The 23,671-nt window shown below is 46.4% G+C and overlaps 1 protein-coding gene across 6 annotated transcripts in view; it reads left to right on the top strand.

Moving 5' to 3' along the window:
* TP53BP1 (tumor protein p53 binding protein 1) overlaps positions 1 to 23,671 on the top strand; it is a 158,956-nt gene that overhangs the window by 131,296 nt on the left and 3,989 nt on the right. For all 6 annotated transcript variants that reach the window (XM_088472866.1, XM_088472870.1, XM_088472869.1 and 3 more), the window contains 6 exons: positions 2,320 to 2,511; positions 2,796 to 3,014; positions 19,447 to 19,662; positions 20,548 to 20,642; positions 21,708 to 21,907; positions 21,999 to 22,144. In XM_088472866.1, the coding sequence (XP_088328992.1) occupies positions 2,320 to 2,511; positions 2,796 to 3,014; positions 19,447 to 19,662; positions 20,548 to 20,642; positions 21,708 to 21,907; positions 21,999 to 22,144 (1,068 nt within the window). The remainder of the gene's footprint in view (positions 1 to 2,319; positions 2,512 to 2,795; positions 3,015 to 19,446; positions 19,663 to 20,547; positions 20,643 to 21,707; positions 21,908 to 21,998; positions 22,145 to 23,671) is intronic.

The raw sequence follows: 23,671 nt of genomic DNA, 5'->3' as shown, positions 1-23,671 counted from the left end.
TACAGAAGACTGACAGTCATCTAATCTTGTGAGCTGCACACGAGAGGTTGACCAGCAACAAAACAATCAGTAATTGGATGGATCATGGCTACTATTCTTCAGGTGTATATTTAAGCATATTGTGGCTCATTCTATCAGATTGGTGAGCGCATCTTGGGCGACGCGCCACAGTGTGTCAGTGGAGCCGCTGTGCAGGGCAGCCAGCTGATCCGCTCATACTATCCCCAAATTCTACCATTTCTGTGTTTTTTGGACTAGAGATGCCAGTTTTAAGCAAAAGTTATGCATGCAAATTTGGCTGAGCATACGCTCCCATAGCAGCAGCTTTGGTATATCTTCATGGTTTCCAACATCCCTCAGAATGGATGAAAGAAAAAAGGATTTTTAGTACTCATCGTTAAATTCGATTCTCTGAGTCCATCTGGGGGACACTGCGCTATTACCCTCTTATTTTGTTCACTCTTGTTTCTTTTCACACTCAAGTTGAGTGTGATTCTGATTTGAGTGTTTCTCTGAATTCTGTTTGCTCATTAGGGTCTGATGGGATATAGAGGGGAGGGTCTAGCTGCAAACATGTTTAGATTGAAGTGCCAGCTCCTCACAGCACTCTCCTATGTCCCATGTGTCCCCCAGATGGACTTGAAGAAAAGGATTGAAAGGTGAGTACCAAAAATATTGTTCTGTGACAGAATATCCTATAGTAATGTACACATTTTCTGCTAGAAAATTTAGGCTTTAGGGGTTTGCACATAAGACCTTTGTTTTCTTTCCCAATCTTTTGGAGCACCATGCCTACAGTATTCTAAATTACATAAAATGTCCTTAAAGCTACTAATAACATTCACAGAAGTGGAAATGTTTAACTTTTTATTTATACTTTCTATGTCGGCTACTTCACTGCAAGTTATTATTTATCGGCCTCTTTTTGTAAAACATGACTAAAGATGCTGGCTGCTGCAACTTTTACTATATTTGTGACTGTTCTTAGTAGCATTTTTCTGTAAACCAAATTGTATTATAGATCTCTTAAGCTGTTTAGCAACGCTCCTTGCTGGCAGAGATACTTGATGATCATATCTGTGTGTATGAAATTGTTACCAAGCAACAAGTATTTAGATATTTTTGGTAATCTTTCTAGTTTTATAGCTTTCTAATTAACAGGTTACCAAATTAAATATCCAATATTGGTATGTATGATTAGGACACATTTGTAATTGGTGTGCCGTGTAACCTGCGGCCAGAACACTTTATTCTGATGTTGGACAGTTTCTCCAAAGTCAGAGCAGATGTTTAGTATTATAACTGTCCATGAATGTATGCTTTGTGGTAGTCCTTATAATACATAAGTACCACTTTATGTATAGCTAAACAGGTAACAATATGTGGGGCAAAGCTGCTCGGACAACTGTATTAGGAGTGTTGGGTCTCCAAATTGAGAGTATCTGTATAGTAAAAGATTCTTATTTATCGGAATCCACATCAATAATAACTTTAAACAGGTCTTTACATTCCCCATTTGCCAAATGATAACTATGTGGCTAAAATTGTAAATGATCTTTGAATAGGAAGTAATGACATATTGCTAATAGGTACTCTAAAAAGAGTGGTGTTACCAAACAAACATCTCTGGTAGTGGTGTGTTCTTTTGTAGTAGGCAAGTTTTATATGGCTCCAGCATAATCCATAGTGCTTTCACATTTGTGAGAGAGACAGTAATAAAACAGGACCGGGTATTAAAAAAGCAGTAAGAGGGCCAGCTCTCAGCTGTATGATGAGAAATGTCACTGGTGGTCAGTGGGGCCTTATGATCTAGTCACATAGAAAGAGAATAGATTTAATTACGTATTGTGTGAGCCGTTTAGAGGGGTGGTAATCGGGTAGACTATTTTAGGCAGGTTAAGAAGGTGGTTCAGGTATTTGAAAAACTTGAAGAGTAGTGTATTCAGCAAGGGCTTTGGGGCTAAGTCTTGTTGTATGAGAGAGGGAATTCCACAGAATGGTATAAAGTAAAGAGTGAGGGTGAGAGGAGCGGAGAAATGAAATTGGGTGATATATAGGAGAAATTAAGAGATCTGTGTTCTAGTTTTGGTAATGTATTTGTGCGTTTGTTTGTGAAAGTATTATATATTGGATTGTGTAAGGTTTGGCAACCATTGTAGGGACTGGTAGAACAATTGTAGATGAACTTTTGGAGAAAACCGTTTCACTGCTGTGATCTAAATGTATAGTAGAGGTGGGGATTGTATGCAGGTAACAAAAGGACTCAGTGTAAATATACAGGTACCTCTCTCTAACATTGACCTATTCCTTATTATGCAGGAGTGGTAAAAGCACACAAACGAGATTCTGAAGAACTATATTACTGCATTGAAAAGGAAGGACAGAAAAAGTGGTATAAAAGGATGGCCGTTATACTGTCCCTAGAACAAGGAAATAAGCTGCGAGAACAATTTGGTCTTGGTCCATATGAACCTTCAACACCATTAACGAAGGGATCAGACATAAGTCTAGGTACAGGAGATATCTTTGACATGTAAACATCCATTAATGTTCATGTACTTTTTGTCTGCTGATACATTTGTACTCAGTTAGCCTATGTATGTACAATTGTCTTAAAAATCCAATATATTTATGTAAAATATAGCAATTGTGCTTGTTTCCCATGTATGTTGGTAGTGGGTGGACCCGCAATTATTTCTACAGTGATCTGCAATTTACTCAGTACATACTGTACCATCACTTACTATTGTACTGTTAGTTTGTGTTCAGTATGGCTGTTTGTGTCTTTCATAAAGATAATCTAGTAGAAGGAAAGCGGAAACGGAGAAGTAACATAAGTGCGACAACGACACCTACCACCACAAGTACATCCAGTACAAGCACACCAACTAGAAAGGTATCCGAGCACCCCCGCAGCTCCCTGGGGCCACTCTCTGGCAAAAGGAAACTGATCAGCTCAGACGATGATAAATCTCCAGCAAAGCGTGGCCGCAAATCTGTCTTGGAGAAGTCTGGTAAGACATTTTAATTCTATTAGGAAATTGACTTTAGGTTTTGGTATATACAGAAATTATTTTCAGACTACTAAAGACAGGTATTTCCTTCTGATATGACAGTCACAATCTTATATAAAAATGTGTTGGATTTTCATGTGTCCTTATTTAGCTTTGCTGAAATCACACCAAAGACCCCTTTATTTTGCACCCCGGTGATATAAACAGGGGCACGCCATGATTTTAACGGTTCTCCAAAACTGCAATGCATAGTGCAACCACAGGGAGACCTGTGTACCGATTTTCTGTCCATCTGTATGAACAAAAATGCAAAAAAACCCACCAAAACCAAAATTTGCTACAAAAAAATATAGCAGAATATTAGCAAAAACTTAGCATAGAAATTAAGACTAGTAAACTTAACTGTTTATCCATAAGGTTAACAGTGTGGGTAAACATTTATTATTTATCACGCATGTCATAGATTATTGTATTATATATATATATGACAACATGATTTTTCACAGTTACTGTCAAGGACCATGATTAAAAGTTTCTGTAGAATGTGAGCAACCCAACTCACATGTATGGAGCGATCAGTGGTCCACTTTCATGGCGCACACACAGTAATCCTGCTCTACCACAATCTGAGGCCACTTCTGCAGTTTTCTAAAAGTGGCGTAGTTACATTTCGATAGTCAAGGTCGACAGTGACAATTTGAACATCGTTCTATCTGCATGCTGACACGATTGTAATGTAAAGTAACCGTATCGGATTTAGTACTTTAAACCTGATGCATTACCATCATCTAAAGCTGACATGGTTACAACGATTTACATCACATTACTACCACGTCGGCATGCAGGGTTCAACGTAATGTAGTGCACGTTGTCATTGTTAACCTTATGACTATCAAATATCATACCGATCCCCTCTAAGGGCCGTATTCAATTAGCGGCAAAAAGTATCGTAGGTGACGTAATTTCGCCAGGCGGAAACATTTTGCCCTATTCAGTTGCAAAGATGTTTCGCGTAAGCGGATAGTCAGTGCAATGTAATAGGCTGACAAGTTTCGCCTATGAATAGCAGGTGGAAAAAAGTGCAGAATTGCGGTTTTGGGGTGCAAAGGTGGGGAAACTACCCTGCAACCTTGGGACAGGTCCCCAAAGGTTAACTGCGTAAAAAAAAAAAAAATTGAACACCCCAAAAAATTACTTTGAAAAATGGGGCGAAAATGTCCAAAGTTGTGATACAAACTTAAAAACTAGCAAAATAAGCTTTTGGGGGCCTTCAAGTATGGGGGGGGGGGGGGGGTTTAAGATTGAAGGTGCGTCTTTCACGTTTTTTTAAAACATCACTTTTGCGATTTATAACCATGCTTGCACCCATTCTCTTGTACCCCAAATTTGTTGGGACTAGTTATCTCTACTTCAGGGTCCATAGGGTATCCACAGGATACCTTGGGGTATAGGTGTGACGTCAGTCGCAGGGCACCAAAGAGTTAAGCTTTCAGCCTCCCAGGATGCACTAGGTCCCCCTCCTATACCCCGCCCCCGGGCCAAGGCACCTCAGTTTAGTTTGGTGCCCGGCCGGAGTCGGGTGCACCTGTTGGAGTGGGGGCTAGAAGAGCCCCTGAAGCTTTTTCTTCATGCAGCTGTGGCTGCACATCTGGATGAACAGCATGGACAGTCAGTCCTGACGTCCATGCTGTCTTCCCTACACCCCGCCGGTACCAGAACGCCGGTACTGATCCGGGGATGCTGGTGGGCGTCTGGGGTCACAGCTAGCGGTGACCCCAGATGCTCCGGACCATGGCCGGATTCAAGGGGGACAGAGGTAAGCAGCGGGGTCCCGCGGTGGGTCCCCGCTGATCACATGGTCCTAAGTCCCCAGGCAGGGGGCTCCCTGGGGACTGGCTGCAGCGTGGAGCCAGGCGACCAACCTGCGCTTCCACTACCCCCTGGGACAGCGGACCGCAGCAGAGCGGTAGCGCTGCGGCGTCCCAGGGGTTAAATGTATGCCAGGGGAGCGCGCCTTCCCTGTCTCACAGCCGGTGCCTCCCCCGCTGCACACAGCCCTCTCTGCACTGTGCTGACTGGTCCTGTGTCAGCGCTCCTCCCCCAGGCCAGCTTCTCTCTGCTCCTCGGCGGCCATCTTCTCTGCAACGCATGGTGAACGCTGCTGGAAGTCTGGAAGGAAGCATCGTGGTCTGGGTCCCCCCGCATACCTCTCCTCCGCTGTGGCTCAGGTCTGTGTATGCAGCGCTGTGTCCTACCAGGCCCTGTGTCTGTGTAGTTGAGTGATCAGCGCTGTTAGTGCAGGAATTGTTATTTCTCTGCATTGTATGTGACTGTGCTAGCGCTGCCTGTAACTTTTCTTCTCTAAACTGTCAGCTTTATTACTGTCCCTGTTCTTTCTGCTAAAGCCCTTGCGGTGCGGTGCTGCAGGGTGGTCTCTCGCCTATTTAATACTTAATTGGTGAGAGAGGTCACATACGTGGTGCCATCATGTCTGAAAGTGATTTTCCCCTCCGGCTACAGTGTACCACGTGCAAAGTACCGTTAGCGGAGGGGGAGGGTAGCGCGGAGGGCCTTTGCCGGCAGTGTTTGTCCATGGCGCGGCCTATTACGGTTACAGCACCGGTACAGGAGCCGCCCTGGGCTTGTTTCGCTCAGGCGTTAACAGCTTTAGTGGGCCAGTTAGCTCCGCAGCCCGCGTTTACTCCGATGGGTTTGTCCCAGCAGTCTGTGGTGTCGTCACCCATGCAGGGGTTCCCACGACAATTGGTGGTACCCCACAGTCTCCCTATTTCCCCGCTCCCGGGTTCTCAGGAGCCAGCGTGGGTTAACTCCCTGACGAGTTCTGTACAGCACTTGTCGGATGTGTTGCAAGGGGAGTCTGTAATGCGGCCTCATAAAAGGCCGGTGGCGTCTCTGTCCGCTCCTTATGAGGATGACGAAGGGACGTCTGATGATGGGGAGATTCTGGATCCTTACGATCAGGAACCTCTCCATACTAAGGACGCTGATGCTAAGTCCAAAGTATATATTCCTGGACTTATTCGGGCGGTCCGCACAGCCTTGGTGATTGAGGACGAAGTTCCCCCAGCGGCTAAATCTAAGTATGCCTTTTTCAAAGATGTGAAGGGCGATGCCACAGTCTTTCCTCTTTCGGGTCAGTTGGTGGACCATTTAGAGGAGGCGTGGAAACAACCTGGCAAAAGATACCAGCCGCAGAGACGCCTGGCGGTGGCTTATCCGTTCGCGGATAATTATTTTGCTAAGTGGGAATCCCCTCCACAGGTGGATTCTCACGTGACCCGTCTTGTCCGTAGTGCCACATTGCCGATGCCATCCATGTCCTCCCTTAAGGATGCTACGGACCGCAAGGTAGAAATCTGCCTGAAGTCCGCTTATTCCCTTGCAGGGGGGGCAGCACGGCCGGCTATGGCCATTTGCTGGGTTGCCAGAGCGATGGAGCGCTGGGCGGATTCATTAGAGGCTTCTTTTGAATCCGACTGTCCGGCCGAACAGGCGGAGTTGATTGGCAATCTCCGTGATTCGGCCACCTACATCAACGAGGCGGCTCTAGACATTAGTACTCTGGTGTCTAGAATTTCTTCAGCAGCGGTAGCTGCTCGTCGCACCTTGTGGCTGCGATCCTGGAAGGCGGACGCAGATTCCAAGAAAGGTCTGGAAGCGTTGCCGTTTACCGGAGAAGTTCTCTTCGGTCCGGATCTGGATAAGATTGTGGCCACGCTGGCGGCAGCCAAATCTGCTTGTCTCCCGTCGGCCGCTGCTCCTTCTGGTTCTGGACCATCGTCCTTTCGGTCATCTAGGGCCCAGGGCAGGCCCAAACCACAGTCGTTTCCTCGACAGGCTGGCCCTAAGAAATCGGTCAAGCCCCGGAAACAGGCATGGAGTACCAGACGTCCGGCCCCCAAGCCAGATGACAAGTCTGCGGCCTGACGGTCCGGGTCTCCCCTTGGGGGATCCCAGGGTGGGAGGCTGCCTGCTGCAGTTCTCCCGGTGTTGGTCGTTCACTACGACAGACACTTGGGTTCTGGAGGTGGTCTCCCACGGGTACGCCCTCTCCTTCCGGCACAGACCCCCGGCTCGATTCTTCACCACGGGTCTACCATCAGACCGGAACAAGGCTACGGAGCTGCGGAAGGTATTGCACACTATGCTCCAGGCTGGAGTTATAGTGCCTGTTCCATTCTCCCAGAGGGGCCAGGGTTTCTATTCAAATCTATTTTTGGTACAGAAACCCAATGGGTCATATCGTCCGATTCTCAACCTCAAAGCACTCAACAAGTCTTTGCGGGTCCCGAAGTTTCGGATGGAGACCCTACGGTCCATCATTCTGGCGCTGGAACCTGGGGACTACATGGTGTCATTGGACATACAGGACGCTTACCTGCATGTCCCTATTCTTTTGCGCCATCAAGAGTTCCTTCGGTTTGCAATCCGCAGCGACCACTTCCAGTTTCGGGCGTTACCTTTTGGCCTGGCGACAGCACCACGTGTTTTCACCAAGGTGATGGCGGTCATGGCGGCTTCTCTGCGGCTGCAAGGAGTCCGCATGTTGCCGTACTTGGACGACCTGTTATTGGTGGCAGGATCTCCAGAGCTCCTGTTACACCACTTGGACCTGACCATTGCACTGCTGGCACGGCTGGCTAATCAACTGGCAGAAGTCCACTCTAATCCCGTCTCGGAGGATTCTGCATCTTGGAGCCTTATTGGACTCGGGACAGCAAAGGATCTTCGTGACGGAGGACAAGATCTCTGCTTTACAGTCAAGGGTGCGCAGTTGTCTGCACAGCCGCCGGGTGTCCTTACACTCGGCGATGAGGTTACTGGGCTCCATGGTGTCGGTGTTCGACATGGTGGAATACGCCCAGTTTCACTCCAGACCTCTGCAGCACCTGATCCTGTCCAAATGGAACGGGCTGCCTCAGTCTCTGAAGTCCCAGACGATTGTGCTCACCCCGGAGGTTCGCCTGTCCCTTGCGTGGTGGTTAAAGACGACCCACCTCAACAAGGGACGTCCGTTCTGGGTTCCAAATTGGGTCCTGTTGACAACGGACGCCAGTCTTCGGGGCTGGGGAGCAGTTTCGGGTCCACACTTGTTCCAGGGCAGGTGGACGCCGACAGAAGCGGAGCTTCCAATAAATATCTTGGAACTCCGTGCGGTCTTCAATGCTCTCCTGCGGGCACAGCGGTTTCTCCAGGGTCACCCGGTGCAGGTCCAGTCGGGACAATGCTACCACCGTGGCCTACATAAACAGGCAAGGAGGAACTCGCAGTCGGGCGGCTCTCGTAGAGGTCTCTCGGATCCTGGTTTGGGCGGAGCGCAATCTTCCGGCCATATCAGCGGTCTTCATCCCGGGAGTGCTAAATTGGGAGGCGGACTTTCTAAGTCGCCAGGACGTTCATCCAGGGGAACGGTCCCTGCACCCGGACGTTTTTCAACTACTGGTGGACAGGTGGGGTCTTCCAGAAATCGACCTCATGGCGTCCCGGCACAACAACAAGTTGCCGGTGTACGGGTCTCGCACAAGAGACGAAGGGGCGTCTCTGGTGGATGCTCTGTCCGTCCGGTGGACGTTCAGGTTCGCATACCTGTTCCCTCCGGTCTCCCTTCTTCCACGGGTAATCCGGAAATTCAAACAGGAAGGAGGGACGCTCCTGTTGATAGCTCCCGCGTGGCCCAGACGGCACTGGTTCTCAGACCTTCAGGGTCTGTCCGTGGACAGTCCTCTGCGGTTGCCGCTACGACCGGACCTTCTGTCTCAGGGTCCTTGTCTTCACCCGGACCTGACTCGGCTGTCTTTGGCGGCGTGGCTGTTGAGACGGCCATGCTGAGGTCCCGGGGGTTTTCCAGCTCTGTGGTGCGTACCATGTTACAAGCTCGGAAACCGTCTTCCGCGAGGATATACCATCGCGTGTGGCATACGTTCTTCCAGTGGTGTCGACCGAGAGGTTATGCACCGCGGGAGTTTCGTCTGTCTCGGATTCTCGCCTTCCTGCAAGCGGGACTAGATCATGGGCTTCGCCTTGCTTCTTTGAAGGTACAGGTTTCGGCCCTATCTGTCTGGTTTCACCGTAGGATTGCTACAATACCGGATGTGCGCACCTTTATGCAAGGTGTTCTCCGTATTCAGCCGCCCTTTGTTCCACCTTGGGATTTGGCTGTGGTCCTGAGGGCTCTCCAAGGACCGCCGTTTGAACCACTGGGCTCAGTGGATATTAAATGGCTAACAGCTAAGACTGTTTTCCTTCTGGCCGTTGCTTCGGCCAGACGTGTTTCTGAGTTAGGGGCTCTTTCTTGTAGACCCCCTTTCTTGGTTTTTCATGGGAACAGGGCAGTGCTCCGCACTCGGCCCGAGTTTCTTCCCAAAGTTGTTTCCCAGTTTCATGTTAACGAGGAAATAGTTGTTCCGGCCTTTAACTCACCGGGTCTTTCCGTGGGTGAGGCCTCTTTGGATGTTGTGCGGGCCTTAAGGACTTATGTTGACCGCACTTCTTCGTTTAGGAAGTCGGACGCTTTGTTGTCCTCTATGGCTTCTGTAAAAAGGGTTGGCCTGCTTCAAAGCAAACTTTGGCAGCCTGGATCCGTATGGCTATTTCTGAAGCTTATCTTCATGAAGGCCTACCGGTCCCTCCTTCTCTGAAGGCTCATTCCACTAGGTCTGTGGGTCCTTCGTGGGCAGCTCGACGTGGTGCCTCGGCAGTTCAGATCTGCAAGGCTGCTACGTGGTCTTCTGTCCATACCTTCGTGAGGTATTACAGGTTTGACACCTTCGCCTCTCAGGATGCTTCCTTCGGGCGGCGGATTCTCCTTTCTGCACAGGAGCGTCCCCACCCTTAAAGGATACTGCTTTGGGACATCCCCAAGGTATCCTGTGGATACCCTATGGACCCTGAAGTAGAAAATATGAGATATGGTAAGAACTTACCCTTGTTATCTCTATTTCTACGAAGTCCATAGGGTTCCACAGGACTCCCGCCCTGTCGCACCTGTGCTGCAGATGGGCTTTGCTCTGGTCACCGGTTTTCCGTCTCCCTCTGGTGAGAATGTGATTCTTGTATGTGTCCAGATCTTTGTTCTCTCTCTTCCTTCTCCTCCTCCGGCCTATGGCTTGGTAACTAACTGAGGTGCCTTGGCCCGGGGGCGGGGTATAGGAGGGGGACCTAGTGCATCCTGGGAGGCTGAAAGCTTAACTCTTTGGTGCCCTGCGACTGACGTCACACCTATACCCCAAGGTATCCTGTGGAACCCTATGGACTTCGTAGAAATAGAGATAACAAGGGTAAGTTCTTACCATATCTCATATTTTTCTCCATAAAAAACTGCTGAATGCTAGTCTTCACCACTTGTGCAAAGACACTAATTAGCAGCTATTAAGAGCATTCAAGTACCCCAAATAGCTTCAGTAGGGCTATTCGGGGGCATCTACATTGATCTTTTGTGCATCTTTTGGGGCGTCAGGCTGATTTCCCCAAATCTGAAAGCACTTTTCGACTGTTTGCGTTTCGCAGGGTCCAGTGTTCGCGTCCTTTGGCATTAAATAGGACGAATAGCGGGAGCGCGCCCAATAAGTGTCTGCATCCACACGCGATGTAGGCGGAAATACGGCCCTAAAACTCTGTCATCATGATTTCCTCAGTGGCACTGAGAGCTGCCTTACAACAGCTCTCAGTGCCACTAGTGTTATTACTAGTGTTATTACTTATAGTGTTACTATTTGACTTTACTGACATATAGATACAGTAGTTATGCTTCATTGGTTACAGTAACCATATCTCTTATTACTGTAAAATCTGGTCTGACTGCTTGCTGGCGAGGTTGTACCTCTGAAAGCACCTTGCACACCTGGTGGAGCTGCCCTAAACTCTCGGGCAGGGGTATTTCTCCTTCATCCACTAGGGGACACTGGAGTTCAAGACAGTGGGGTATAGACGGTGGTAGAGCAGAGCCTGGCACTTTAAATAATTTAGAAGTGTGACTGGCTCCTCCCCCTCTATGCCCCATCAGCCCCAGTTTTTAGAATGTGCCTGAGAGAGCCGGTCGCACATCAGGCTGTCTCCAGCCTTTCTCATATAATTAATTATTACAAGCACTGAGGACAGGCAGGCTGCTTACTGTGGCAGTCTGCCTGCTACGTGGGAGCCGCCGGGAAGGGCACCACACGGCTACTGCAGCCTGTGTCCGGTGACCCTAAGGAGGGGGCACACATACTGGAGTCATCCGACCCTGCGAGGACCCGCCACTGCTGACACCGGCATGTGTCCGGGTTCCACGCCGCCCCCTCAGCCCAGCATCCCGGCCGCAGCAGTTGTAAGTATAACCACTGCTGCTGATAGCAGGAGCAGTGGATGCATAGCTGGGCTCAGTGACATAACATGTCACTGTTAGGAGACCCGACCATGCCCCCGCACGCACCCGAGTCCCTTATCGGGTAACAGCAGGTGCTAAGTGGTCCTAAAGAACGCGCTGCAGTGGCTGTCGCTACTTAATGGCCCCTTCCAGCACCCGCCGCGGCCCTGACAGGCAGCGTCCGGGTCTCGGGCTTATCCCTAGTCGGCCAGTTACTCATGTAACGCTGACAGGACAGCGCAGTGGCTACCGGGGGCGGAGCTTATTACCGGCGGCCATAGCATCAGCCGTCCATTCCGAATGGCGCGTCCTGCTTATCTAGCGGCGCCGTCTTAGTCAGGCTCTCCCTTTTCTGCCATATATAAGGCCCTTCGCAGTTGAAACCGGCTGGGTCCGGGACCTCCTCGCTACAGAGTACATATGTAGTGCTGGGGTAGGCGCGCTGAGCGGCCGCCGCGTGCGGACACCAAATAGGAGCTCCAGCACAGCGTCCAAAAGGTCTGGGGTTCAATTCCCCCACTAAACTTCACCTTAAGCTCAGTGTTCGGGTCTCTGATTATGGGGAGTGGCGCGATGGCAGCGTGTGGCGCGATGGCAGCGTTTAGATCCCCGTTGCACCGCGCACCCTCCCACCCTGTACACCCACTATACACTAGGGTATCTCCAGCTTACGAGGTAGGCAGGCACATGCGTGCCCCATCAGGGAGATATTACACACAGCAGCTGCCTGTCCTGTGCAGTCGGCCAGTCCTGGGGCTGGTGTCCCTATGCTACAGCTTGTTCTGCAGCACATGGAAGCATCCACTGCAGAAGTACTACTGGTACCAGCATAGCATGTACACCGCAAGGGAGGAAGCACAAGCACTGCCTTGGCTAATTAGCAGCTCGCCTCAGAGCAGGCTTCCCTGTTATAACTAGTCTATAGTAACAGGCTAATAGCCTTTAAGTACCAGCGCAAGGCTCTGATCCCGCAGCGGCCCTTTCTGTGTGGTGTTTGTATGTTCTCCATGTGCTGGCAGCACTGCCTTAGCTATTACCATCTCTCCTCATCTAAATATCAGGAGGAGACGCCGCGTCCCGCAACTCCTGGCTGGGCTGAGCAGGCTTCCCTATTAGCTCTATGCTATAGAGTAGCTAATAGCCTTATGTTATACAAAGCAGCGCTGTTTGATGTCACGCTGCTGCCACAGCAGCACAACTTCAGTGTTCCCGTGAGTTAGCCCCTCTCCTGTCTTGCAGGAGAGACATTGATTTATGCGCAGTTTTGTTTCAGGAGCCTTGATTGCTCCCCGAATTCCCTGCACTGACCGGACTTTCAGCCTACTCCGCTTATACGACTAAGGGGGCTAGCAGCTCTATGCTGAGAAGTGTAACAGTTTGCGCACACACAGCGCGGTATTTCATAATCAAACAGCGTCCCCTGCTTCCCTTTTAAGGACAGTAATTACTACTGCACACAAGCAGTATAGCTCAGTGCACTACTTGCAGCTAGAAGTGCTTTAGCGCAGGTCTCTTACGCCCACCACGCTGTGAGTGCTTCAGCAAGGGATGCCTGTCCTTGTATGACAGGAGTTTTAGTGCTAGCTACAGTGGATAGCTGGTTGCTAGTGGTAGGGGAACTAGCCCAATCCCGCTTTTCCACTATAACACCGCGTTAAGCGGTTCTGAAAGGGGCCAGTTGTTCAGCCGATGCATCACGGCTACAGACGATGTGCTGACATTACTTCCAGGACCGGTGCACAAACGCAGTCCTGCCAATTGCAGCGCCGCTTGGTTTACCCCGTCAGGCTCCCCTTCGTTCTGTAACATAGGGCGCCTAGATTAATCTAAGGGCCTGATATCTTAGCCTGTTAAGTATTATAGCCTCATGGTGTATTGGCTCCACTGTTCCGGTGCTGCTGCCAGAACTTATGGTCATAGCATACCCTTCACCCAGGGTTAGCACATTTTTGCGTCCCATCCCCAGGTTTATGCCTCACATTGGCTTCCAATGCATATGTGGATACCATTTTAGGCTGGTCTTAAAACCTTTCTCACCAGCTTTCTGTGTTTACCTTAGAAGGTATGCATAGCTGCATCTTTTTATATCATGTGTTCCCTTTGGCAGCACATACAGGAAGAGGTTATTGACACGCGGCTGGTGTGGTTCTTGGCGTTGCTGCCTCACAACGCTGGGGTCTTCCTGTTGATTCCCACTTTGAAGAACAGATTCATCTGGCGCTAAGATGGCTCACCTGATAAGGCGAGTATGCCAGTAACAGAAGGGTCCCAGGATCAATACCAGTCTGGGACAGCACACTGCTCAAATATCCTGCCCCTACGCCGTAGCAGAATGATGGCCACACGTGGCACATGAACAGTCTTTGTATGTATATTGTATTTTATACTAGCCCTGCTGTATAACACACATGATGGAGTAAAATTTGTCCTTGGGCTCAGTTCATTCCATGGCTTTAATTATTGCTCATGTTCTAATTTTAAAATGTTACGTCACCTACTAAATTTGATGTAGGTACGCGTATCCATATGTGGATATCGCTTCTTATCCTTACCGTAGGAGCAGGGGTAGGATCTGTTCTTATCAATTTATGTCTAATACCTAGCATATTGATAGAAGGAGGCTGCGATTGGAGGCTGGCTCTCCTGATGCGGTAGTTTGTATAATGACTACGCTTTACACTCTCTCTCCCTGGGGATTGGGTTGTGTGTGCATATACATATATATATATATTTATGTATATGTGTAGAATGCCTATACCTCCACAATCATTAGGTTTACCTATAATCCGTACAAGGGAAGCCGCCTGGGATTACCAGAAGCTGTAAGCTACATAAATACATATTAATATTATATGGTGGCTCTAAAAACTAGAGTCATGTGCTGCAGCTTACATGGTGATAGTCACAATTCTCTAAGGCATTGCTTCTAGTATGGATCCTAGACATGTCACATGTGTATGTGTGTGTGTGTATATATGTATATATATATGTATATATAATATATTTACACCCTCCTGGAGTTATAGTTCCATTCCTGCCAGTCTACAGCGCCCCGTTTCGGGGGACCTATTATCATTACAGTGGTGCAATCGGTAGCAAACTTGTAAGATGCCCATTCCTGGTATGAATATTTCCTAATAATTGGGAAACAAAAACCTGTTTTTTGTTTAAACTACTGGGGTTATCTCTATTGATATCTCCCTTCTTTACTTGGGATGACCAACTCGTTCTATGTCTAAGTACAGGTACTCTTCTCAGTATCGATTCCGGTACTCCATATTATTGTAGCATATCTCAATAATATGAGCCTAAAGGGCCCTTAGGTACAATTCATATCTGGAAGGCCTAGGACCACCTGCGGATATAGGCAGGGTCAGACCTGGGTTATATTAGACTGGTGGGCATAATACGCACTTCACCATTATAAATATTTCTGTAAGGATACTTAAACTAGCAGACTGTTTTTGGGGTGTAGGTATAATACGGCTATACAGATACACGTCTCTAATGGAACAAGCTCAGGTATAGAGTCCTGCTCTACGACCTTCTTGTGTCAACTAAAAATTTTGCTAGTTTCCACAGTATTTTCTACTGCACATCTCCAGACTGAAGTACGTGCTGTAGAGCAATTGGTCTTAGCCCACTGAAGCTACTCTCTATACCTGTCGTGGCAGGTTGCTGTGTGATCGTAAAGGTCAGTGACATTCTACATAGCGTCCACAGGGCTTCTGGTCGCTCAAAGGTAAGAGCTTACTAATACCTCGGATGATGCTCCTATTTCATGCAACCTGACATTCATAGCTTTATTCTCCCTTACGCACCCTAGCTGCTGTCCTAGCAGCCATCTGCTCTTTTAATCAGTTGGCTCTACACTTTAGAGTTTTCCTAGAGTGTGGGGGCATAATTACAACATTGGATTGGCGGCACTATTCTACTAGAACATAAGTGTGATCCACGCAGGGGACCTGGTTGGGTTCCTGTTCAGTATCTGTTGATATTTTTATCACACTCATATGGTTGTCCTAGTGCTCTGGCCTTGTTGTATGGGATGCTTCCCCTATATTGGTAGCTCTTCCTGGGTGGCTGTTGCATTAGGGCTGCTTTACTGCTAGGTTCCTGGTTGTTTTCATACTATGTTCGGGCCAGCAGTTGGTACTGACTACGCACTTCTATCATGTTGGAAGTTGTCTGTTGTTTTCTTTTTAGCTGCATTTCCGTTCCTGTTTTATCCCTGTTTTCATACTGGGTTGTACTTCCGTCTGACCCTCTGAAAGGTATTGTAGTCTCAATCCTCTCTCTCTCTTTCGCCTCGGTCTCATGCCCAGTGGGATCTTCACTCGTTGGAGACTTCTATGGTCTAACCCTTTCACTGGTTAACAACTTTGTTGTAGTTGGACCTCAAGGATGGTTCGGAGCGACTGTTCAGTCTTGTCTTTTGCCTCCCTGCATACTCTTGTTGGGAGTCTGTGGACAGGATCAGCTCTGTATCTGTGGTTTGGTATTGTTATACTTTTATATATGCGATTATGTCCAGCAGTGCTGGGATTCTGCTGTCTGCGGCTGCTGCAGCTGCCTGTTTAGACTCTAATAAGGTTCTCGAGTTTGTGCTCGTTTACTGCCCTTCTCCTATAGATTCTTTTGGGTCTCTCTGCCACCAACAGTCTGGTTTGGTCTATTTCAGCTGAGATTACAGATTCTTAAGTTTCTCACCTGTGTTTGTTCGCTCAACGGCTGTTCTGTTCCTTTTGACTTGAGCTGTAAGTTGTGGAATTTTCTGTGACTGTTTAGTGAGGAGTAGTGTTTGTCTCCTGTGCTACAACACTTCCTCCTCAGCTTACGCTGGGCCTCAGGTTCTTGGCGGTCCCTGTTTCGGTTTGGCCAAGGGATCAGCAAGTTCTCCGCGCTCCCACCCGGGAGGTTGGCTTTGGGACGTCCCCACTGTCTTGAACTCCAGTGTCCCCTAGTGGATGAAGGAGAAAACAGGATTTTGGTACTTACTGATAAATCCCTTTCTCCGATTCCACAGGGGACACTGGACGCCCGCCCAGCGCTGCGTACCTGCCGTTTTGTTTGGTTTCTATAGTTGTGTGACTGCATGTGTTCCCTGCAGTGGGTTCCTCTGTTCTCGTTCAGTCGGTCTTGTTCCGTTCTGTGGTCTTCTCCTTTTCCTCGTTTTTCTGTTGTCCTCCGTCTCCTCTCGGGCTCAGTTCTTAAACTGGGGCTGATGGGGCATAGAGGGGGAGGAGCCAGTCACACTTCTAAATTATTTAAAGTGCCAGGCTCTGCTCTACCACCGTCTATACCCCACTGTCTTGAACTCCAGTGTCCCCTGTGGAATCGGAGAAAGGGATTTATCGGTAAGTACCAAAATCCTGTTTTTAAGAGAGGAGGGGGCTCATACGCAGACTTTGTCTCCTCTCTCTTGCGGTGCCGCGTTTGGGTGGTGCAGCAGTAGATTCTGGCTTAAGGTCCCCCCACACTGTACGATTTGCAAATGATCCAATCTCGTTTGCGAGTTCGCTTGACCTTTTGAACACTCCGGACAAACGATATTGTGCCTACACATGGAACGATTGTACAAACGATATAGATCAGTCGTTAACAATATATCGGTTGTAGCAAACAACCACACGATGCTGGAATTTAAATAATGGGAGGAAAAGTGTTAACCTATCGTTCATCGTGCACACACACACACGGAACGATGTGTGCCAAATTGTGAAAGATAGGTCGATATATTTCTGCAGGTTCAATTGATCAGCGACCACGTGCATCGGCATCGTTATCATGCCCACACACGTCACTTTTCAAACTATTTGTCATTCCAATTGGTCGAAAACGGCCAAATCATTTAAAAATTGCACAGTGTATGGGGGGCATTTAATGCCAGAATCTATTGCGCAAGTGCTGGTCTCCCCGGGAAAATGGCGCCCACGCCATTTTTCCGGGGACAGCAGTACTGCGCATGCGCGAATCACCAGGAAAATGGTTGTCTCCATTTTCCCTGTGACTTTTGCTGCTCTGCATCGCCAGACCGGCGCTGCAGAGCAACACTACTGGAGATAACGGACAGGTAAGTATAAAGAGTTAATGGATGTGGGCCCGTGTGCACGGCACACACTGCACCCTTTATAGATACACCACTGCTCTCAGGTCTCTGGCGCAGCGTCATTGACTTAATTTTAACTACCCTCTACATCACCGTTCTGCAGGACCCCAAGTATTTTCTTCTCCCCATGGGGCATTCCACGTCTTTACGCCATCAAAATATATTTAAACATCACATGCCAATTAGCCACTGATTGGATGACCTATAGCACTCTTGTGTCCTGCACTTAGTCAGGTGCATAAATATTGGGACAGAATTTTCATATTTTGGCCTCTATTCACCACCACAATGGCTTTGAAATGAAACAAACAAGATGTGCTTTAACTGCAGACTTTCAGATTTAACTTGAGGGTAATTACATCCAAATCAGGTGAACGGTGTAGGAATTACAATGGTTTCTATATGTGCCTCCCACTTTTTAAGGGGCCAAAAATAATGGGACTATTAACTCAAAAGCTATTTCATGGACAGGTGTGGGCTATTCCCTCGTTATTTCATTATCAATTAAGCAGGTAAAAGGTCTGGAGTTGATTCTAGGTGTGACATTTGCATTTGGAATCAGTTGCTGTCGACTCTCACTATGAGATCCAAAGAGCTGTCACTATCAGTGAAGCAAGCCATCATTAGGCTGAAAAATCAAAACAAACCCATCAGAGAGATAGCAAAAACATTAGGTGTGGCCAAATCAACTGTTTGGAACATTCTTAAAAAGAAAGAACGCACCGGAGAGCTCAGCAACACCAAAAGACCCGGAAGACCATGGAAAACAACTGTGGTGGATGACAGAAGAATCATTTCCCTGGTGAAGAAAAACCCCTTCACAACAGTTGGCCAAATCAAGAACACTCTCCAGGAGGTAGGTGTATATGTGTCAAAGTCAACAATCAAGAGAAGACTTCACAAGAGTGAATATAGAGGGTTCATCACAAGATGTAAACCATTGGTGAGCCTCAAAAACAGGAAGACCAGATTAGAGTTTGCCAAACAACATCTAAAAAAGCCATTACAGTTCTGGAATAACATCCTATGGACAGATGAGACAAATATCAACTTGTACTACAGTGATGGGAAGAGAAGAGTATGGAGAAGGAAAGGAACTGCTCATGATCCAAAACATACCACCTCATCAGTGAAGCATGGTGGTGGTAGTGTCATGGCGTGGGCATGTATGGCTGCCAATGGAACTGGTTCCCTTGTATTTATTGATGATGTGACTGCTGACAAAAGCAGCAGAATGAATTCTGAAGTGTTTCAGGCAATATTATATGCTCATATTCAGTCAAATGCTTCAGAACTCATTGGACGGCGCTTCACAGTGCAGATGGACAATGACCCGAAGCATACTGCAAAAGCAACCAAAGAGTTTTTTAAGGCTAAAAAGTGTAATGTTATGCAATGGCCAAGTCAATCCCATGACCTGAATCCGATTGAGCATGCATTTCACTCGATGAAGACAAAACTGAAGGGAAAATGCCCTAAGAACAAGCAGGAACTAAAGACATTTGCAGTAGAGGCCTGGCAGAGCATCACCAGGGATGAAACCCAGCGTCTGGTGATGTCTATGCGTTACAGACTTCAGGCTGTAATTGCCTGCAAAGGATTTGCAACATAGTATTAAAAAGTGAAAGTTAGATTTAGGATTGTTTAGTTTGTCCCATTACTTTTGGCCCCTTAAAAAGTGGGAGGCACATATAGAAACCGTTGTAATTCTTACACCGTTCACCTGATTTGGATGTAATTACCCTCAAATTAAATCTGAAAGTCTGCAGTTAAAGCACATCTTGTTTGTTTCATTTCAAAACCATTGTGGTGGTGACTAGAGGCCAAAATATGAAAATTCTGTCAATGTCCCAATATTTATGCACCTGACTGTATGTGAAATAAGACTTCTGTAAAGTGCAACTTGCCAAACCTGTAGAATTTCTTATTTATAACATTTATTACATGTTTTTAAAAAGGTGTCACAAAAGGAGGGGATTTTATGAGCCCCAATGAAAGTGGAGATACTGATGTGGACCAGGCAGCGTTAGAGGATACACATGGACCTTTGCCCCATAATAAGCTGTTATTTGTGGGCTATTCATTCCTCCTCACAACGGCCACATCCAGTGACAAACTCAACAATTGTCTGAAATCTGAGAACATTCCTTCTCTCAGCAGTGAAGAAGAGGAAGGTAGGTTTTTTCTTCCCCAACCCCACCCCTTATTTGCTAATAATGGATTTGGAAGCAAAATCTGTACTGAACCACCACAACTAAATGCGTAAATGAGTAAATGATATAGTGTCAGTATAGCATTAGTTATCAGTGTTCTATCAGAAAAGTACAAATATTTATCATTCAGTGAAACCCTTTTTCTGTTCGAATACATTCATGCTACACAGAATATCTAGGTGGCCTTAACCAGTGTTTCTTTTTCATTGGGTCCCGCAGGTTTCTCAACGCCACTTTACAAAAATGTCAAACATCAAAGTCTGTAACCTTGTCCAAAATGATTGAATTTCAGGTTGGCCACCCTCTTGCAATGCAGTGTGTATTCTAATGTATTTGATAAGTGGAAGTTATTATCGCACATATACATACATACACAAACTTGTATTATCTAAACTTTTGAGAAGTATCTCAAATTGGGGTACAGCTCCAATTTCACAGGTTCTAACCACTGCTGTCTAATTACTGCTCTCTAATCACTGCAGTCCAATTTCCACGTTTTCTTTTTTTTTTTGTACGTAGTGGCAATACAAGAGAGCCACTAACAGTTGTAGGTCTGCTTGGGTTTGTTTGTGGCCCTTCTTGGTTAGTATGCTGACACATTGTCACAGATTATTTGGCTACATACTGACAGGGATGAGTTTGGTATTGTTTGGAATACATCTGAACCTTTATATTTTTGTGTATATAGCTTAATTAAGAAAGAAGAAAATAAACAATTCAGTACATCAATTGAATGTGAAAAATAGTTATATCTACACTACAACAGTGTACCTGTTCAGAAATGGAAGTAATTTCATAGAGGAGCTACCTGACAAGTGGTTTATACAGTATGCTGTCTGATTGCAGAATACATTGAGAGCTCACCCTATGACCGGAGGTACACTGAGTCACAGCTCCGTGCTGGAGGCGGTTGCATCTTGGACAGTTTTAATGAAGCACTGGTAAGGATTCCATTGTATATCACAGAGGTTCCAAAACTCTGCCATTACTTTCCATGTTTTCAGGATAGCCTCTAAAATGTGGACTGTAATTAATTATTATTATTATCATCATGTATATTGCACCATACAAAGTACATAAACAAATAGGTTGGCCAGTGACTTACAGTACAGTACAATACAGGATAATATACTTTGCTACATTAGCGACTATAACACCCAGATAAGCAACAGAGCATAATCAGCTAAGTGTTAGGTGCCCTAGTGGGGAGTAAGAAGTAGGTGAAAGTAAAGTAAGGAGAAGCACAAGAGGGTAGAGGGCCCTGCTCATAAGAGCTTACATTATCAAGGGGGAGAGGCAGACAAATAGGTGTGACACAGATGGGGTAGACAGGGAGGAAGTAGCATGTAGCAACAAGTTAAGATGAGAGCTGGAAGGCTTTGATGAACTGTAATGGTGGAGTGTGGGAACCCCTGGTATATTATTTAGGAGAGTGTAGGTTGTGTGAATACCAGGATTGTGATCCATGGGGAAGAAAGTAGTCTGGCAGCAGAAATGTAGTAATTGTTATCCTGTTAATCAGTATAGGTGGTGTAACTGTGCTTTAATGTGCACCTAGATTTGTCCTGTGAATTGCATTTTAGTACATTAACATTTAATTCCATAAATTGCACTCTATATATTATTTGACTGTATGTTACAATGAATCTCCAGGCTACTATAACAAAATAATAAAAAAAGGTTTTCATCAAAATGCAAAATCCCCTCCAAAAAGACCACTGGGCAGTACCTGTGAGCAGCGCACATATAACGGGGAATCTCCAGACCCCACACTGTGCCATTCATGGTCAGGTTACATTTCCCAGCACTAGGTTACTATGTAGTATTGTTTTTATCTTCATTTTGTTGCCAGACTGTATGGAATAGTTGGATTATTCCCCTCTTTAGTATCTTAGTCTCAATTATTCTGTAAAACATGTAACCTAGGTTTAGAAGATAACTAAAGCCTCCATCTTACACATAGGTACATAGAGAAAATGTGTTATCTGTCGCTCTGCCTCTCCTAGTGTAAAATATCCGCTCAGTGTTTGCTGATTGCGGACCAGCACTGCCGAACCCGAAAGTATTTCCTGTGCCTTGCCAGTGGCATCCCCTGTGTGTCTCACGTCTGGGTCCATGACAGCTGTCACGCTAATGAGCTGCTAAACTTTCGCAATTATCTCCTTCCTGCTGGATACAGCCTTCAAGAGGATAAAATCTTGGAATGGTAATATTATGTCCCCCCTGTTTACATATGTTGTGTAAATCTTTACTTTTAAAGAAACAAGTATTGAATCTATTATAATTGGATTTTGTAGGCACGACTCTCTGCAACCATTCCAAGGTTTGCGCTTTCTTGTGGTATCTGACCAGGCAGAGAACTTTTTGGAAATGTGGACAGAGGTATTAATGACTGGAGGGGCAGCATCTGCAAAGCAGCACAACTCCACGGATCTCAACAAAGGTACATGATGTCTATTGGGATATCAAGCTTAACGTTAATAATCATTTGTGTAAAGATGTATTTCGGCCAAAAAATTAACTAGCAACAAATATCAGGAATGTATATTAGAGAAATTAACCCTACAGTAAGATTTTAATATTAAATGCCTTATCTGAGGCTTAACTGGGGATACAACACTTTGGAGGAGATGTATCAAAGCTTGGAGAGAGAAAGTACCAACCAATCACATTTTAACTGTCATTTTACAGGCTGTGTTTGAGAAATGACTGTTAGAAGCTGATTGGTTGGTACTTTATCTCCCTGATTTGATACATCTCCCTCTTTGGTTCTAAGCCTCCCATAAGACTGAGCACTTCCATATAGCCCCCTGTAGTTGTGTAGTTTCAGTTCAAAGGTAAAGCTGGGTACACATTAGACGACATGTAACTAGCCGACCCACGATGCGACGGAACGACATATCGTGCGGTTCGTACACACCGCACGATATGTTGGTTACCAGCCGCATCCAAATGCATGGGGTCGTTCATCACATTGACAGATTGACGAGCATGTACTGCAGATCTGTTGATGCTATGAACAAGCCTTGGGAGCGCACAAGAGCCGACATAGTGGGTACACATTGCCAATATGTCTGCCTGATCCGTCAGATTGGGCAATATATCGTCTAATGTGTACCCTCCTTAAGGCCTGCACAAAACATGAATATTTGGTAATCCTGAATAGAAAGATTTGTATTGTTAAGCAAACAAAACTCAGAGGAACAGATTTAATAGTGATTTTAAGTCGCTCATTGTCAGAAATAGACTGTTCCAAAGTCACCCAGAACAGCACAAAATCTATGTAGTTTTTTCATTGCCATGTTGCGTTTGGTGTCGCTATAATGTATGCCACTGCTGTGACATTGTCCCATTAAATCTTTATGACCTTACCTCATAAAAGAGCATGTCCTTTTTTATTACAGCAGTTAATTATTTTGGTTCTGGCATGAAGATGGGAGACCCAGAGGCTATGCAGAGGATGCTGTGGGAGTAACAGCTCTCCATTTCTGCAGGCTGTCATCTGTTATAGAGATTGTTCTGTCCCATATAGTAACGACCCCTGTTGAGGTTGTCGAACCTCACCTACCAAAAGAGTGGCTGGAAAAGTGCTGGTGATCTGACTTCTTCATTTCAGTATGAGCTATATCAGGAACACACTCCAAATGAAACCGTATAAATTGCACTGCCTCGAAGGAGGAGACCATTTTCCCCAGGACATTCATGCATAACCGAATCGACACCTATCTGAGAGCCAAGAAACTAGTTTTGTAGAGAGAGGATCTTCTCTTCTGGCAAGAATACTTTCTGCTGTCAGCCCTAAAACCTTTCCCTACCATCTCTGACTTTGAAAAAAAATTAAAATAGAAAACTCTAACACGCTGTATCCTCACTGGGTAGAGGATAGAGTCCACACAAAATCTGGAACTTCTGTCACTAGGTAGAGGATGGAGAGTCTACCTTAGTGACAAAAGTTCCAGATTTTGTGCAG

Source organism: Taudactylus pleione, unplaced genomic scaffold (genome assembly GCF_031769625.1).
Source record: "Taudactylus pleione unplaced genomic scaffold, aTauple2 ptg000129l, whole genome shotgun sequence".
NCBI classification, from domain to species: domain Eukaryota; kingdom Metazoa; phylum Chordata; class Amphibia; order Anura; family Myobatrachidae; genus Taudactylus; species Taudactylus pleione.
Note: the sequence above shows the minus strand (reverse complement) of the source record. Positions and strands in the feature narration are given on the sequence as shown.